Source organism: Tamandua tetradactyla, chromosome 11 (assembly GCF_023851605.1).
Source record: "Tamandua tetradactyla isolate mTamTet1 chromosome 11, mTamTet1.pri, whole genome shotgun sequence".
NCBI classification, from domain to species: domain Eukaryota; kingdom Metazoa; phylum Chordata; class Mammalia; order Pilosa; family Myrmecophagidae; genus Tamandua; species Tamandua tetradactyla.
The window spans coordinates 89,426,993-89,445,300 of NC_135337.1; the positions used below are offsets into that span (position 1 = coordinate 89,426,993).

Sequence of the window (18,308 nt, forward strand, 5' to 3'; positions counted from 1 at the left end):
CGCTTAAGCTGAGAACTGAAGATGAAGAGGCATTCACCATGGCAATGAGAGCAGACGGAACGTGGTGGAAGGCTGTGCCTCAGGCTGCTTTACACAGGCTTACACAAGGGCAGAGTTTGAGAGGGGACGAGACATTGACTCTTCCTTTCCACTCCTCTGTATTTTTTAGTTGTTAACTTGAGACTGATGCTTTTGACCATTTACCATGAGAATATATTGCTTTTTGAAATGGGAGGGTGAAAGGGAGAGGGGAAAGAAAAAGGGAGGGGAAAAAGAAGGGATGAAGGGAAGAAGAGGAGAAAGGAGAAAGGAAGGAGGGAAAGGGTGATAAGGAGAGAGAAAAGGGGGGAAAGGAGGGAAAGAAGCGTGAAGGGAAGGAAGGGAAAAAAGAAAGATGGAAAGATTACATCCCCTCTAAATAACTGCCATCATATAATCTGTTACTGTATACACGTGTCGACAGGCACAAATTATTTTATATTCTGCCTTTTCTCACTGAACCTGAGTTTATATCCATATTGTTGAGGTTTCACTTGGTTTTCATTGCAATGACGCACTTGTGCAGGGTGTGTTCGTTGTCGTTTGTTTCGCCATCACTGTTCTATGGGATTTGAGTTGTTTCTAATTTTTGCTCTTAAGAAGTGCACTGCTGTGAATATTTATGTACAATTATTCCCCCCACCCTTTGGGCGTATTTCCTTGGGGATAATTATAGGATCAAAGATATTAACAGCTTTGCAACTCATTATTCACAGAGCCCTTCTGAGTTTCAAAAACATGGAACCCATTTATAAACCTGCCAAGTATGTGTAGGTTTAGGGGATTCCCCACCCTGGCCACTGCATTTATCAATTTAATTTCTTGTCCCAGTTTAATAAGTTTGTAATGATACCTTAAAGCTTGTCTTAATTTGCATTTTTAATTTCTAGCCCAAACACATTTTTCCTTGTAATGATCAATGACTTCTGTTTCCACTTGTGGGAACATCTGTTTATCTCCTTTGAGCAAGAGGCGAAAATCATAGTGGTCAATCAGTACTTTATGCATTTTATCAGTGATGTCTGGACAAACATTTTTCTGTTCATATCACATTTATTGAATGCAAGGTGCTGAGAAAATCTGAGGTGCCCAAGGATAAGTTGGGTGCATGCTTTTAATTAACAAGGAGATGTTATTTTTCAGCCATCATTCTGGCAAAGATGGGAAAGTGGTAATACCCTGTGTGGGCAAAGATGTGAGGAAATGAGCATTTTCATACACTATTGGAAAGAATATAAATTTGCACAGGATTTTGGGTGTACAGCATGGCATTATTTAATTATAGATGCTCATGCTATTTGACTAAAAACTTCCTCTTTCAAAAGCAGTCCTACACAAGTACAAAGGTTCAAAGATCTGTGTGCCAGTATCTTCACAGAAGTGCTGTTTCTAATGTTGGGAAAAGCAAAAGTCAGAAACAACCCACATGCCCAGCAGTGGGGATACGATTAAGGAAATTAGAGAACATACATGTAATGGAATACTACACAGCCAGGAAAAAGAACAGGGCTGCTACTGGCATAGAAAGATGTTTGCAATAAATTTTTCAATGAGAAAAGTAAGTTGCACAACATTATGTACAGTATGGTCCCATTCAAAAAAAATAATAAGAAATGTAAGATGTTTCTTAACTTACTTAAAGATGTCTAATTTAAGTATCTAAAGATACTTAAAGATGCCTTGGAAAGTGGAAGGTTATAAGAGATTTTCACTTTCTACATTTTGTTTTTCTGTAATATATGAATTAATGACATGCATTACTTTTGGGATCAGAAAATTAAATAAATTTAAAGTCACTTGAAAACAAACTTATGATAAGGAGCTGGGATGAGGGCTCGAACAGCTGTACAAGGTAAGGAGGAATTTGTTTGGTGGGGAGACCAAAGAGAGAGTCCAAAAGGAGACATTTTAGTAGATTGAAATACTAGTGGTCAATGAGAGGGAGGAGTAAGGGGTATGGCATGTATGAGTGGTTTTTTTTTTATTATTTTCTATTTCTTTTGCTGGAGAAATACAAATGTTCAAAAACTGATCATGGTGATGAATACACACTATGTGATGATATTGTGAGCCACTGATTGTAACCATGTATAGAGAATGTTTGTATGTCAAGAATGTTTGCATGTTTGCCTGTTGTGTACAATAAAAATATTTCTTAAAAAAGTTATAGTGGGAATAGTCCAAATACCCTAAAGAATGGGAGAAAGATCAAAGATGATGGTGGAGCTACACAGAGAAGGTTGGATTTAACAAATTAGTATGATGTGCTCAATCATTATATTGGTATTTCTTTTAGCCCCTAGTACCTTAGAGGAGCTAGAAGTAAAAACCTAACATTGTAGAATTGTAACCCATACCAAACTCTGAAATATGTTCTACAACTAATTGTGGTGCTGTGCTTTGAAATTTATTGCTCTTTTGTGTATGTGCTATTTTTCACAAAAAAGAAAAAAGAAGAGAAGGAGGAGTATAACAGAGAAGATAGGATTTAACAAATGAGTATGACTGCTGAATCAATCTATGCTATTTCTTTTGGTCTCCAGTGTCTTGGAGCAGCTAGAAGAAAAAATGAAAAATCGTGGAACTATAACCCAGACTTTAAAATCTGTTCTATAAATACTTGTTAAAATATTTTTTAAAGGAGACATTTTAAACCAGGCCTCTGGACAGACTTGTCAAAGCTGGAGGTGGGGTGGGGAGTGGAGGGCATTCCGGGAAGCTGTGACAGATATTCAGAGGGTTTGTCTGGGCAAGACCCTGTCCTAGAATTTGCATCTGGCATAGAAAAACTTGCTACTTGGGGAGGTTCAAGGCAGGTGTTTGATAAACTTGTGAGGACACAACTCAAGAAGATTAGGAAATGATGGATGGATGGATGGATGGATGGATGGATGGAGGATGGACGGACGGACAGATGGAAGGACAAAGTAGGAAGTAGGAAGCAGTCAGGATAAGTAAGAGTTGATTCTGTCCCATGTTGTTAAGAAAGGTGACTTTCAACTTTCTAAATGGATCCAAAGACAGGCTTTGCCTCTAAATCCACCCAAACTCACATCTTAAGCCTGGTTTCTCAAAAACATACCAAAAAGGGGCCTCCAATTGGGCCAGGGGCTTCCTAAACTCTGAAATGCCAGGATTCTGACAAGGAAATGACTTTCCCTTTACTTATTCCTATTTTTTTTAAGTACAGATTTCAAACAAAGACAGGCACTGTGCTGTGTCTGTGCTCATGTTGTACCATAGTAAATGCAGTCTTATGTAATTGGTGAGTCAGCTGCACTGCTCAGTCAGTTGATACACACATTATAAAACAACCTCATTTACAATCAATTTACTGCAAAAACATGTAACTTGAGTTTTCTGCATAAAAAGTGAGGCCGTGAATGGTCCTTCGTTACCTTAGGAAAATCAGATTCCACATAGATGGTTTTAATGAGATAAGCTCCATGTGGGTAGCAACTACTACAACTTGCAGAGAATTTTAAGAGTATATGTATTACCAGAATTCTCCAGATTAACTGGTGGTGATTCCCCATCCTCACTCCAAACTAGTGCTGACTCTTGATCCTTTGAAATGTTATTGATCCAAAAACAACACTAGGGTTGGAAGACTTAGTACCAAAAAAAAAAAAACAGAAGAAGAAGAAGAATGTAAAAAATCTCATTAATAAATTTTTATATTGATTGTAAGTTGAAATGATGTTTTGGATATATATGATTAAATGAAATATATTATCAAAAAATTTTAATCTAAAGATTGCCCGCCATTACAATTCCAAACAACAGAGGAGAATCAGAGGCAATGAAGTTTTGAGCCATGCTACAACATGGATGAACCTTGGAAATATTACTCAGTGAAATAAGCCAGACAAAAAAGAGTAACTGTTGTATGAGTCCACTTATATGAAATAACTAGACAGAAGGTCAACTAGAGGTTAGTAGGGACCAGGGGCAGAGGACGTGGGAGTCATTGCTTAGCCGGCATGGGATTTCTGTTGTGGTGATGAAAGAGTTTTGGTAATGGATGGTCAGATGGGAGTACAACATTGTGAATGTAATTAACACCACTGAATTGTACACTTAAAAATGGTTAAAATGGGAGATTTGGTGAATTTATATAAATATATATGTGATAAAACTTTCAAAATAAAAAAAAGGAATGTATAGAATAAGGAGCATAGGTCGAAGTAAGGGTTAAATTCAGTAAACAGAGGCGGCAGCATCTAGCTATCACAGGACTTAGCACATAGTAGGTGCTCAATTAATGGTCAGGTCCTCCTCCTTTCCTGATGAGAGAGGGGTCTCCCTGTTATGGCAAATCTCACAAGGTCAGGGTGATCTGGAAAGACATCCCCAATATCTTTCCCATAAATTGGGTTTTGATTTCTGTCCTTAGAGTTACAGTAGGAGATAATGCCAAATAATTAGAACTTTCTGTACACCACGCTAAGGTGTTTTAACTCCTGTTTCCCACAAATGCTCCATGAGGTTAGGAAGCGTGGTTGTCCCCAGTTTACAGATGACTACAGTGGACTGAATTGTGTGCCCCAATTTCCATATGTTCTTAATTTCAATCCACATTCCTGTGGGTATGAACCAGTGATAGAAAGGATCTCTTGAAGATATTAAATTAAGGTGTGGCCCAGCTGAAGGAGGTTAGATCTTAATCTGGACTCCTGGAGGCCCTTATAAGCAAAAGAAATAAGCTGCAGGGGGGAGCTGGAAGCCGGAAGTCAGAAGAACCCAGAGGAGAAAGGAGAGGACATCACCATTTGACCCAAGGCAAAGATATAAGCCAGGGAACCCCAAGGATTGCTGGCAGCAGCACCAGGATGTTGCATACTTTGGAGAGAAAAACATCACCTTGCTATCACCTTGACTTTTAACTTCTAGACTTAAAACCATGAGCCAAAGATCACACTGTTTAAGCCAACCCATTGTGTGAAACTTGTCATAGCAGCCTGACAAAACAAAGAAAATGTCCCTGGATGTTCAGTTCTCCTCTTCTTATAAGGACACCAGTTTTATTGGATAAGGATCTACCCTACCTCCAGTTTGGCCTTGTTTTAACAAATCACATCTTCAGGGACCCAATTTCCAAATAAGGCCCCATTCATGGGACCAGGAGTTAGGACTTGAAGATGCCTTTTTTGGGGGAACATGGTTCAGTGGTAGCATGGAGAAACTACTTAACTGGAAATGGCCATGAGGATCCACCCCAAGGCTCCCAATGCCTGTGGGTCAGGCAGTGTTGGACATGAGAGAACGGCCTGTCGTAGGGAGGAGGGGACCCCTGAGAGGGAGCCACAGCCCCTGGACCTAGTTGACCATGGAAAATGGAAGGTGACCCCCAGGATGACTGCATGTTCCAGGAGTGGGTGGGAGGTAGTAGACATGAGCACAGGCTCTGAAGCCCACCTGGACTTCTTACGTAGCTAGTCCTTGGGCCTCTCTCCACCTCCTCTTCCTCAACTATAAAGTGGGGATAAGGCTGGTCCCTACTTCAAAGGGTTGTGATGGGGAACAAGTAGTTTCTCATGTCATATGTGCTCACCAGGGAGCCTGGAGCCTGCTAAATGGTCATTAAAAGTCAGCTATTATGTTCATTCAAGAGAAGCCAAAATCTATATTTTTATGGGAAAATCTCCCAGTGTTTAAGTAGGGACGAATAATTTCAATTTTACAAATCTAGTTTGAACAATATGGCTCTTGGATGCCAATTTGCAATCTCTGGTTAGAATTTGCTGAGAACAAGTGGCATCTTGTGTGGTTACAGGTTCCCTTGAAAGCTAAGTGTGTTGTGCCTGGCAGGCAGGATGGGCTTGAAAAAACATGTTGCGTGAATGAATAAATAAATGAACTAATGATTGAATAAGAAAATGAATAAGGGAAACAAATGAACAAATGGATAGATTAATGAATGAATGAATGAAAAAATTTATGGGCAGACGAATGAATGAACAATCAAATGAATGGATGAATGAATGAGTGGATAGATGGATGAATGAATGAACTAATGATGAATGAATGAGTGAACTAATGAATGAATAAACAAATCAATGCAATTGCAGGTTTTCTGGATTTTGGAAGATAAACTCAACCTCCAAATCTGAGCTCTGACCTTTCCTCCAAGCCTGCCCCACTAGCCCCTTTCCTCCTCAGTGAATGACAGCTCCATCCTTCCAGGTGCTCAGGGCAAAAATCTTGGCTCCTCCCTCTGTTTCACACCAGCATTTGATCCAGCAGCAAAGTTGAATCTATCATAAACAATGCACATGCCGATTCCACCTTCTTCCCCTTCTCAGCCACCACAGTGGTCCAGCCAGGACACTGCAAGCCCTCCTACTAATCCCTGGGTCCCACCCTCACCATCCTCAGTCTGTCCCTCCCACAGTGGCCAGAAGGCACACCTGAGTCAGATTCCATCTCTCCTCAGCTCAGAAGCCTCCATGACTCCTACCTCCCTTGGAACAAAAGCTCAAGTCGTCCCCACATCCCACCAGCTACTGCACAATCTGCCCCACCCCCATCATCTCTCTGCCCTTCTCTCTTCCCACTCTCCTCCTTGCACTCGCCCTCAGGCACACCGGCCTCCTTGCACTATCCACCAAATTCACTGGGCACAGTTCTACCTCAGGGCTTTTGCACAAACCCTTCTCTCTGCCTGAGATACTCACCACCTTAGATATCCACTTGTCTAGCACCCTCACCCTGACCATTTGATTAAATATGCATCCTGCCCCATGGCTCCTCCTGGAGCTCCTGTTTCCCTTGCTGTACTCTACTTTTTCTTTTTTCCTTAGCGCTACACACCATCCCTAACTCTGTGAATTTACTTATTCTGTTGGCTGTCTGTCTGTTACCTGCTATATCCTGATCCCCTGGAAAAGAACCTGGCATACAGTGGGTGCTCAATAACTGCTTAGGAGTAAAAGTATGTAGAGGCAGAGGCTGGAGCAAGAACACAAGGGGATCCAGACTGTCACCATGTGGCTCGATTCTCACTCACTTCTAATGTGAAGCATCCATGGAAAACTAGAGTCTTAACCTTTTCCTGCCTCCCACCCCCAACACCTCCTCCTGGAGGCCTTCCTGAAATGCTTTGTGCAGCTCTGTCTCCAGCCTTAGCACCAGGTGGTCCTGGGCAGAGATGCCTGCCTTGTCTTGTGGAGTGACACCACCACCACCAGAAGCATCAGGTATGGCCAGGAAGGAGAAACACTCAAGTTGACTCCAACGATGGAGGGATGCCAGTTGCCCCCACCCCACCCCCAGTGACATCTGCACTCTCATTGGTTACTTCTGATAACTCTTTCAGGGCCATTGCCTCCTAGCTGCCTCTGGAAAGCCAAGCCCATGACATTATCCATCCTTCCCCCGGCAGGGTCTCCCTTCGCCCGAGCCAGCATTAAAAGTGCCAAGCTGGAGAACTCAACTTTTTTTCACAAAAAGGAGAGGAGGATGCGTTTCTACATCCGCCGCATGGTGAAAACTCAGGCCTTCTACTGGACTGTGCTCAGTCTGGTAGCTCTCAACACCCTGTGTGTGGCTATCGTTCATTACAACCAGCCCGAGTGGCTCTCCGACTTCCTCTGTGAGTAACTCCCAGCCCTGCCCCTTCTGGCTTCCTGATCCCTTCCTCATGCCCTTTTTTCAGCCCTCTTTCTTGTGAAGCATAGGCCTCTTCTTTGGGCCTTGTTGAACTTGCCCTTTCTTTTGGCTGCTTCTACAACTGTGATTGGGACTAACATTCCCACTGCTGCCACACCATCTTCTTTGGGCCTGGAATTCAGGCCACCTGATACTAGCGTGATCTCTTCCTAAGAGAGACATAAGGAAGCCTTTGGGATGGGACAGGGAGTGGGCCATAGATTGCTCATTTCTGACTCCCTGCTTTACCCTTCTTCTTTCAAACTTTCCTGCACCTTTCCCATTTCCTCTCTTGCCATTTTTGGCCTGTTTATGTCTTGGACTCATTCCCAGAAGACTCTCTCCAGCAAGTATGAGAGCATCTTGCTCCCTGCCTGGGTACCAGGATCCCCAAGGCTTTTAGAATTCAGGCGTGTTTCCAGATTCCAGGCATTAAGATGACAAGGTATCAAAAGTGAAGGCCAGATGAGAGTGAGGAGAGGAAGTGAAAGGTGGGGGAGACCTCTGACAAGGATTTAAAAAGTAAAGAGTCCTAAGCAATCAACAAGAGTAGAGACTGGGCAGAAAGAAAGGCAAGTGGATCCCTTTTTTTTGGGTCCTGAGTGAGGACTTCCCAGAACCTTTTTCCTGCTAGATGCCTTCCTCCTGCATCTGCTGGCTTGTTTGACTCAGGTCTATGGTTTCTCTGCTCATCTGACCTGGTTCAGAATTGACTCAGGGCAGCCACTGGAGACAGTCAAGTCCTCAGCCTAGAGAGGCCTGGGAGCCTGGTCCAGGTAATTGTTCTAGTCACACTGGCTGATCCCCAGGACAACCCCCTCCCCCAGGGGCCAGTTCTTTTGAGAGCCCTGACCTAGTTCCAACCTTGGTAATTGCATTTGGTCCCCCTGGAGTCTCATAAATGAGGCCTTTTCTTCTCTTAACCTCCTCTGATAGTCTAATTTTAAAGTCCCATATTCTCCCCACTAATCACCTCGTGCTCTGTCCTGATTTAAGAACAAGGGTTGGGACTTCCTGCCTAGGAAGGTGTCTATATAGGTCCTTTAATCATTCCCATTTTTCAGTTGAGAAAACTGAGACAGAGAGGTTGAGTAACTTGCCCAGGGTCACACAGCTAGTGAACATTGAATCCAGAATGTGAACCCAGGCTCCAGAATACAAACACTGCCTAATGACAGATCCCTGTCCTAGACATCAGGGAACCTGGGTTCTCACTGCCTTCTCTGCCCCTAAACTCATCATATGACCATGGATGAGTCATTACCATTGATCACTGACTTAAGATGTCTTCAATTTTAAGGCACTCTCGTTTTATATGCCACTGAGCAACAAAGCAATGCTCCCAACTAAGCTAGGATATGCCAATTATGAGATGCACCCCAATTTCAGAGTTGTTGAAAACTGAGCAGTGTATGTCTTAGAGTCGATGAAGCTTATTTGCTCCTTTGGGTCTCTCATTCCTTGTTCTGTAATTGATGAAAATTGGATTTGATGGTCCTGAAGGCTCTTCCAGATCCACCAATGCTACAGACCAGTAATTCTCACAGGACTTGCATATCATAAGCTATTAGGTTTCCATGATAACCGAGGAACAAGACTGAGAAGTTCTTCAGTCCTCCCAGAGTTGCGCTGGCAGGTCTTGGAATGTACCAGATATTATGGAAAGTTTTTCTTCACTGATATTTTGGCCTTTGATAAATATTCTGGCTATCTCTGAGGCTAGCAAAGTCCCATGGACCCTAGAATTCTACTCATACACTAGAAGTTTCCTAGAAGTCCTGCAAATGAGGAAAAGTTTCAATCAGGAAAGAGTTTCAAAGATCTTAACAGTAAGCTCAAATCACCTCTTTGAAGTATAATATAACAAATGTCCTTGACTCTCAAACAGAATAGCTAAATGGCCAGTAATGGACCCTCAATCTTCCCTTTCTGTATGTTTTCCTCCCCTTAAAAACCTTCCTTACCCCTCCTTCTTCCCATCCATGAAGTGGATACCCATGCCCTCCTTGACTCCTCAACTCCCTGCTCTTCCAAGAAAGCCCTCTCAGAAAAGGAGCTGATATTAGCCATTCATTTGCTAGAGGAAATGAACATCCATGATTTACTTCTCTCTGAGGCATCTGTACTTTCATGCTTTCTCACCAAAAACTAAAGAGCTTTTTCTCGGTCAAGACTTTCAGACACCAGCAAGACAGGATTTCCAAGGGACATCAGTTAGGATTTCCAAGTCAGGACAAAAGTCATACTTAAGAGTGTTCCACCTAAGCCCCTAACATCAGTATTAGAAATAGGACACTACTATAATTTCTATTTCTTTTTTTTCCTTTTTGTTAGCTCACATAGAAAAGTGGACTAATTCTTGGATCATGACACACTGGCACCATGGGACAATGTATGGCCCTTTGTTATATTTTTAGTTAGTTAGTTAGTTTTAATAATGTAATAAGCACCCAGGAACTCACCAGTCAACACAAAAGCTAGGTCTTTAGCTATAAGCTCTCAGGCCAACCCTTCTCATCAAATCAGGGCAAAAACTACAAGGTGGAGAGCCATCGAACTTTCTCTGACTCCTTTTAAGACTGTCCTGGTTGGAGGGTAAGAGGAGATTATTGCTCTTCTCCTTTAACAGAGGGGGAACGTGAGGCCCACAGAAAGGAAACCTTTGAAAATAATCTTCAACCCAGACCTCTAAAAACCATCCCTTCCCTGCTGCCAGACCAGGCAAGGGACAGAATCACCATTCACAGGAAATCCAGAACCACCTGGATGCTCCCCAAATCTAACCTCCTGTTTCCCCTTCTCTCCTTTTTTTAGACTATGCAGAATTCATTTTCTTAGGACTCTTTATGTCCGAAATGTTTATAAAAATGTATGGGCTTGGGACGCGGCCTTACTTCCACTCTTCCTTCAACTGCTTTGACTGTGGGGTAAGTGCTCCGATTTCCAAGGCGCTCCTCTCTCTAGCTCAGAATGGCCGATAGCTGGAGACATCAAAGTGGGAAAGGGAAGGTCAGCCCTGGACATGAAAGACGCAGCTGGGTGCAGAAGGAATAAGGGAGTGGACAGTCCCCAACACTGGTGAGGATATGGAGTACCCCAGAACTATCAGCCACTTCTGGTGGGAGGAGAGTTTTGTAGAACCTCTTTGGAAAGCAGTGGGGCCTTTCCTACTTAAGTCAAATATACCCAGTGACCTGGTAGTTCCACTGCTGGAGATACACCCTAGAGAAACACTGACAAAAACAGGTGTCCAGGAGATGCGAACACAAATGTTCTCAGCAGGTTTGTTTGTTGTAGCCTCAAACCAGATGATCCAAGTTTCCCTTTATGAATGAATACATAAATTATGTTATATCCACATAATGGAATACTATGCAGCAATGAAAAGGAACCAACAGCCACACCTGTTGGATGAATCTCACCCAAATAATACTGAGTGAAAGGAGGCAGACGCCAGCAAAACAACTCCATATAGAACGGTTCCACTCAAAGTTCAAATGGACAAAATTAAACTACATTGTTTTGAGATGCATTATGTATATACTTTTAAAAAACAAGGACCTTGAAAACATTATGCTAAGTGAAAGAGGCCAGACACAAAAGGTCACATACATATGATATCATTTATGTGAAATGTCCAGAATAAGTAAATCTGTAGAGACAGAAAGCAGATTAGTAGTTTCTAGGAGTGGGAGTGTGGGGTGGAGAATGGGGTACAGGTTGTCCTTTGGGGGTGATGGAAATGTTTTGGAACTAGATGGAGATGGTGTTTGCACGAACTTGTGAATGTACTAAATGTCACCAAAGTGTGTGCTTTAAAATAGTTAATTTCAGGGTGCATGGGTGGTTCAGTGGTAGAATGCTCACCTTTCATGTGGGAGACCCAGGTTCAATTCCCGGACCATGCACTGCCCCCCCCCCCAAATAGTTAATTTCATGTTATGGGAATTTCACCTCAGTAAGTAAAAGGGAAGGAAGTGGTTATTACAAAAATCAAGATGGTGGTTACTTTGGGGGATCCCTGGAGGTTTCCAGGCTGCTGACGTGTCCTTAAAATAAGTGGCAGTTACATGGACACTCACTTTGTTATGTTTCAGGAGTTCTTTGGTCTGTGTGATCTCTTGCTAAATAAAAAAGAGAAGGAACAAGAAGGGTCTGAGATCCTCTCCCTCTCTCCATTTAGGGTTGGGAGCTGGGTCGGGCTCCTCCAAGGTTTGAGTCCAGGGGACACATAGAGGGGTGTCTGTGGGTGCCAGAGACCGGAGCACGGTCCCTGGACACGACATCAGCTTCCTTCTAGGTCATAATCGGGAGCATCTTTGAAGTCATCTGGGCCGTCATAAAACCTGGCACATCCTTCGGAATCAGCGTGTTACGAGCTCTCAGGTTATTGCGTATTTTCAAAGTCACAAAGTAAGTCTGGGGGGTTCCTCGACATGTCGATGGTAGGGGGGGGGGGGAGGAGCAGAGTGGGGCCAGGAGCGAGCTACCCCCAGCAGGTCAGGAAGGTGGGCTGGCCTGGGGGCTTTCTCCCAGGCCCCTCGCCACCACTCACCTGGCCTGACCCCCACGCTCGGTGTCTGTGGCCAGGTACTGGGCGTCTCTCAGGAACTTGGTCGTCTCTCTTCTCAACTCCATGAAATCCATCATCAGTCTGCTGTTCCTTCTTTTCCTCTTCATTGTAGTCTTCGCCCTCTTAGGAATGCAACTCTTTGGTGGCCAGTAAGTCCCGACAGAAGCTCCGACTTCTGCTTCCCTAGGGTCCAGGCCCAGAACCCCCTTCTCCCACTTCCCTACCTCCCTGCATCTGGAGCTGCTCGCCCACTTCCATTATGCAGACTCTGCCCTCCTCGTCGCCCGGACCCCCTGCTGCGCTCCCCCAGACAAGACGGGGTCCTGGATACCTAGCAGGGTGACCTCCTGAGGGGTGCCGGGTCCTTGCCCCAGAGACCAGATGCTGAGCAAAGCCTCTGGACAGGGCCAACGCAGAGATGTCTGGGTCCTCTCCGCAGGTTTAATTTCGACGAAGGAACTCCTCCCACCAACTTTGACACTTTCCCAGCAGCCATAATGACGGTATTTCAGGTACGGCTTTTACCCTACTCCATGGACATATGCCTACGCAAAAAATGAGGGTATCTGCCCAGGATTTGAGGGGCCTGCCTGAATCACCCTCTCTTTTTCTTGCCTTCCCACCCTCCCCTAGATCTGGGAAATCCTCAATCCCACATTCTGACACAAAGGGTTAGACCCTGGGCCGTCACCCCAGACAACTTCTGCACCCTTACAGGACATGCCTGCATGGGCCTAATGGGACCCCCAGAGCCTTTCCAGTGGGTTCCTTCTTTTGGGGACAGAGACTCTATGTGAATGTGTCATCACTCCACTTCTCCTGACTGAATAATCTGTAAATAAGAGACCTAGACAGGCGTTTGGAGAAGGAAATCATCATGAACTGAAATTCTGAGCCTTCTCCTAAGTATTTTGATAAATACTTCTATAAATATTAAGTGATAAGTGATAAATTGGCACTTAATATAAATACCAATATTTTAATTTTTATTTAGTATTTTAATGTTGGTATTCATATTTATTGTTGTGTCACCACTCATATTCCTTGGGCACAAACTCATATTCCTTTTCACCCAAGGGTGGTTTCCTTCTCACCCCCCTGAATCAAAAATTGAGACATTTTGGGTCATCAAAACCAGGGGATGCTGCTGGGATCGAGTGAATAGACACCAAGACTGCTGCTGAATATCCTCCTATGCACAGCACAGTCCCCACCCCAGAACTAGCAAATTAAAGTTTTCAGAGTTCTTTCACGTTTACGTCCTCCTCCTGGAAATATTGCAAAGCGGGGGAGGCTGGATTTTTTCCTTACTAGCATGCAAGACTTTGTGGGTACGGCATGCCTGTCTGCTTGACCCTTTCTATTTCCACGTGGATCGGCCCCACTTCCTTTGCCAGCCCTGCGTCCCTTCGCCCGAGGCTGTCCCTGGTCGCGGGCATCCACCCTGCCTCCAGGCACAGCAGCCAACAAATACAGTGACGTCCCAGCCCGCCCTTCACCCCGAGCAGCCCTGGGGGGGTCCGCGCCCCAGCTCCCGCACCCTGGGGGGCAGATCTCGGGCGCTTGTTCTGCGCAGTCCCCGGGGGTCCCGTGGATCGAGCTCCGGTTGCCCACGGTGGGAATTTTCTCCGTAACACACCTTTCATCTCCCACCTTCCCTTCCCTGTCTCACCTCACCCTGGAATCACAGGCACACAAACGCCAATAAACCACTTGCACCCTGTTTTTCGGGTCTGTGTTCTGCGGGTGCTTTGCAGGCAGTAGCTCGTCCCGATAAGGTGTGTGGGCAAAAGGGAAAATCTCTTTTTCCCAGCAGGGAGGAGAGTGCCAGGAAGGTCTGCGACTCCCCGGGCCACACGGGGGGAGGAGATCAAATGAGGCCCTGGGAGACAGGGGCCGGGGACATACCGACCCTCGGCTGTGTGTCTCTCCTTCCCCTTTCAGATTCTGACGGGCGAAGACTGGAACGAGGTCATGTACGACGGCATCAAGTCTCAGGGGGGCGTGCAGGGCGGCATGGTGTTCTCCATCTACTTCATTGTGCTGACGCTCTTCGGGAACTGTATCCTCTGCGGGGTGTGGGGGGCGGGCAGAGCCAGTCAGGAGTGCAGAGGACGGGATCCGGGAGCCGCGACACCGGGGTCCAAAACGGCGCTGGCAGAACCGCCGGAGTGGGCCCAACATGGCGGCCGACACAGCTTCCCCGCAAAATGGCGGCTGACAGGGCTTCCCCCCACCCACTGGAGTCCAAAATGGCGGCTACTGAAGCATGCCCCTGCCCTCCGCCCCCCCATTATTGGGGGTGGAGCCCAAAATGGCAGCTAGAGGAACACGCCCCCGTCCACCAGCATTGGGGTGGAGTCCAAAATGGCGGCTACTGGAGCACGACCCCGCCCCCCAGCATTGGGGTGGGGTCAAAATGGCGGCTACTGGAGCACGACCCCACCCCCCAGCATTGGGGTGGGGTCCAAAATGGCGGCTAGTGGTGCACGACCCCGCCCCCCAGCATTGGGGTGGGGTCCAAAATGGCGGCTACTGGAGCACGACCCCACCCCCCAGCATTGGGGTGGAGTCCAAAATGGCAGCTGGCAGGGCACATACCCACACACCCACTGGTGTGGGGTCCAAATTGTGGCTGACATCGCTTTTCCCTCCCCTCGTGGGGGTCCAAAATTGTGGCCGGCGGAGCCCCCGCCCCCACCCCCACAGCGATTCTTTTCCTGACTCCAGCATTTACAGACACCCTCTTGAACGTGTTCTTAGCCATCGCGGTGGACAACTTGGCCAATGCCCAGGAGCTCACCAAGGTGGAGGGGGTGGGAGGCGTTTCTCTGGCAAAGTTACCACCTGCTCATGGCAGATCAGGACGAGGCTAGGGATGGGGGGCAGAGACAGGGTCGGAGCCCTGGATTCCCCATGCCAGAGAGAGGGCTCCGGAGACCAGCTGGCCCTCGGTCCAGTTGATTCTCCAGCCAAGAGGGTTTAAGAGACTGAGGCATCACGTGGCTGCAGGAAACAGATGGCAGACTCAAGCAGAGGCAGTTAAGGGGAGTTTGTGGAAGGTCCTGTTTGCAGAGGGTGGGCGGGTTTGAGGGAAACCCACAAGGGGCAGCAGGAGCTGACACAACATTAATTCTGGAAGGAGGCAGCAAGTGGCATTGGCGCTATAGCCCAAGAGGAGAGGCTGCCCCCACACCCTTTTAAAACTGGGCAAGGCGTGGACAGAGTAGCTGATAAATGACCCAATCTTTTTGGTCCTCTGACCTCCCCCTTGGAGCTTCCCATTGGCCAATTCAGTTGGAAGCCAGGAGGGAGTCAGGGGATGTGGGCCACACAGCTCAGCCTCCTGGATCTGGGGACAGATGGGAAATATCTTATCAAGAAATATCTTACTCTCAGGGCCCCCTGTGCTTGGGAGCTGACTTCATCTCCCAGGCACAGCAATAAAAACTTCCAATGCTTGGAACTGTCTGAGCACATCACATAGACCGTCCAGGAGGTGTGCACTCCTCGTATCTCTCTTTGCAGAGGGGGGAAAGTGAGACTCAGCCAGGCAAGTGTCACCTGCCTCAGATGGCTGGATATTAGCAGCTACTTTTTATTACAATTCCCTGTGCATGTTTTTGGTACACACTAAGTGCTCAATAAAGGTGTGTTTTTAGTCATGTAGCACAAGGCAGGTTTTGGATAAGAGCACTTAATGGGCATTTTATACAGCTGGTAAAGGGAGGGCTGGGATTTAACCCAGACCTGTAAAATTCCAGGGCCTGAGCTCTTAATCCATACACCCAACCAGCTTTCATCTGCTCTTGGGCTGAGTGGGTCATGATAACAATAAAAATAATAACAAATTTATTTATACTGTCATATGTCAGATGCCAGCAAGCATAAAAGAGAGAGGATTACTGTTATCCCCATTTCACAGATGGGGAAACTGAGGACTGGAGATGATGAGGGACCTGACTTATTTTCTACTGGCCACACCAGTAGAAAATAAAAGAACAGAGGTATGAGCTATCAAAGAGCAGAACAGAAAAAAGCAAAGAAAGTGGGGCTGGAAGAGAATTTGCAAGGGGACCAGGGGGGCCATTCATGTGTGGAAAAATTCAGTTTGTGTTTATGGTCGATGGTGTTGAGTTACGCAGGTGTTTGAGACAGCCCAGGATTTCTTGGGATTCGGGTCCACCTCAGGTGGGCACAGAGGAGGCAAATACTGCTTTCAGTAACACGCCCACACCCCTGGGACAGCCCACAAGCAGTGCCGCTGGAAATGGTTATGCAGATTACACATTGCATAAAAGCATCCATGCAAGGAGATGTGTGGGGCTGGAATCTAGCCCATATGCTCAGGGGTGGGTGCATGAGCTCAGGAGAAGAGAGACCAGAGTGGGGCATCTCTGTGCAATTTGGAGAGAGGGAATTAGGAACAAAGGCATCTTTGGAGCTAGCCATAATCCACCCTAAACTTCTCCCCAGCCACTCCATCACCTTAAAAGAGCATGTTCAGTGTCCTTCTCCCCTGCCCAGGAGGGACAAGCCTAGGTTCTCCCTCTGCCTCTCATCTCCACCCATAGTGCCTCAAGGTACTCAGAACCAGGACATGTTCAAGGAACTGAACTGAACTCAGCAGACGGCTGCCAACCCTCCATCTGCCAGCCCTGGCAGGAGGGAGAGAGAATTTCCCGGGCCCAGCTCCGACTGGGAGGGAGAACGGAAGTCTCTGCTACCTCAAGCACACAGACAAGGGCTTGGCCACCGTGGAGCTGGCTGGCGTGGCTGTTCCGGGGTCTGATCCAGCCATGAGCTCATCTGAGGCCCAAGAACCTGTCCTCAGGGTCTGTCGCAGAGGAGAGAGGCAGGCTGGCAGTCAGCGTGATGGTGGGAAAGGAGATGGGAGAAAGGGACGCTCATCTCTCCCGGGAGGGGTAGAAATTCTCCTCCAGCCCTACGTTCTTTCCTTCATTTATTCCACAAGCTTTTCTTGGGCATTTAATATGTGGCAGGTGCTCCACTAAGCCCCTGATGTTATTTTTTGGTTGCTGTTTAAAATTAAATATATGTATTCAGAGCAGCATCTCACATTGACCAAAGAAGTAGAAACCTACCACTGAGAAAATATTAATCTGGGACGTAGTAATATACATGGAGCTTAGCGATAGGAAAAATTATTGCTTGAGGAAAATCTGTTTGCTTTTTATATGCTTTCCTGATTTTGATTTGGATGATGAGCTAAATTAACTCTTATTTGGAAGCCTTTATGGTGCCATCAATCCCTGATATATCTTTATCTTGTTTAATCATCAACCCCCAGGAGCCAAGTCCTCTGAGCTCCATTTTACAGCTGTAGTTATTTGTTTGATAAGCATTTATTGAGCACCTACTGTGTACCAGTGCCTGGTCTAGGCCTCAGGGACCGAGGAGTAAACAACACAAGCAAACATGACTACCCTCATACGGCTGCTATTTGAGGGGGGGAGAAATGAAAAATAAGATCAATTCAAAAATATATATAGCTTTTCAGATGGTGGCGAGTGCTAAGTAGAAAACTAAAATAGGGAAGGTGGAGGAGAGTTGAAATTTTAGACACAGAATCTGCAGCACAGAGAGGTTGAGTGACTTACCCAAAATCACACAGCAGAGCCCTGCAGGATTTGAATCCAGGCCATGAGGGTCTAGAACCTGTGTTCACAGTAGAGCTCATGTTTCATACTTACCTGAGAAGTTGCTGAAAATGCAGATTCCAGGACCCAGCCGTAGCTTCATGGGTTCTTTGGGAGGCCTGAACTCTGCATATCAAGAATTTTTGATGCAGATGGTCCAGCGTCCTGGCTCTGTAGGAAATACAGGGTGCAATGCTGGGAGGGAACTGGAAGGGGAGGTCTTGTGGGATCTGGTGGTCCCTCTCCTTTTGTCACCCACAAAGTGTCCTGATCTGACCATTTCCAAGGTGGTAAGATTGCCTCTTGCCCAGAGAGTCCGAGTGTAGGGGTAGAGGCACCCTGCAGCCGCATGATTACTTTCTTATTGGCAGGTTCATTTCTGTCCA

The 18,308-nt window shown here is 46.2% G+C and overlaps 1 protein-coding gene across 1 annotated transcript in view; it reads left to right on the top strand.

Moving 5' to 3' along the window:
• The window catches only part of CACNA1A (calcium voltage-gated channel subunit alpha1 A), a 303,811-nt gene that overhangs the window by 208,834 nt on the left and 76,669 nt on the right, over positions 1-18,308 (top strand). Inside the window, 7 exon segments of the mRNA XM_077119400.1 lie at positions 7,424-7,633; positions 10,504-10,616; positions 11,990-12,102; positions 12,280-12,411; positions 12,702-12,774; positions 14,207-14,324; positions 15,002-15,069. Coding sequence (XP_076975515.1) covers positions 7,424-7,633; positions 10,504-10,616; positions 11,990-12,102; positions 12,280-12,411; positions 12,702-12,774; positions 14,207-14,324; positions 15,002-15,069 — 827 coding nt within the window.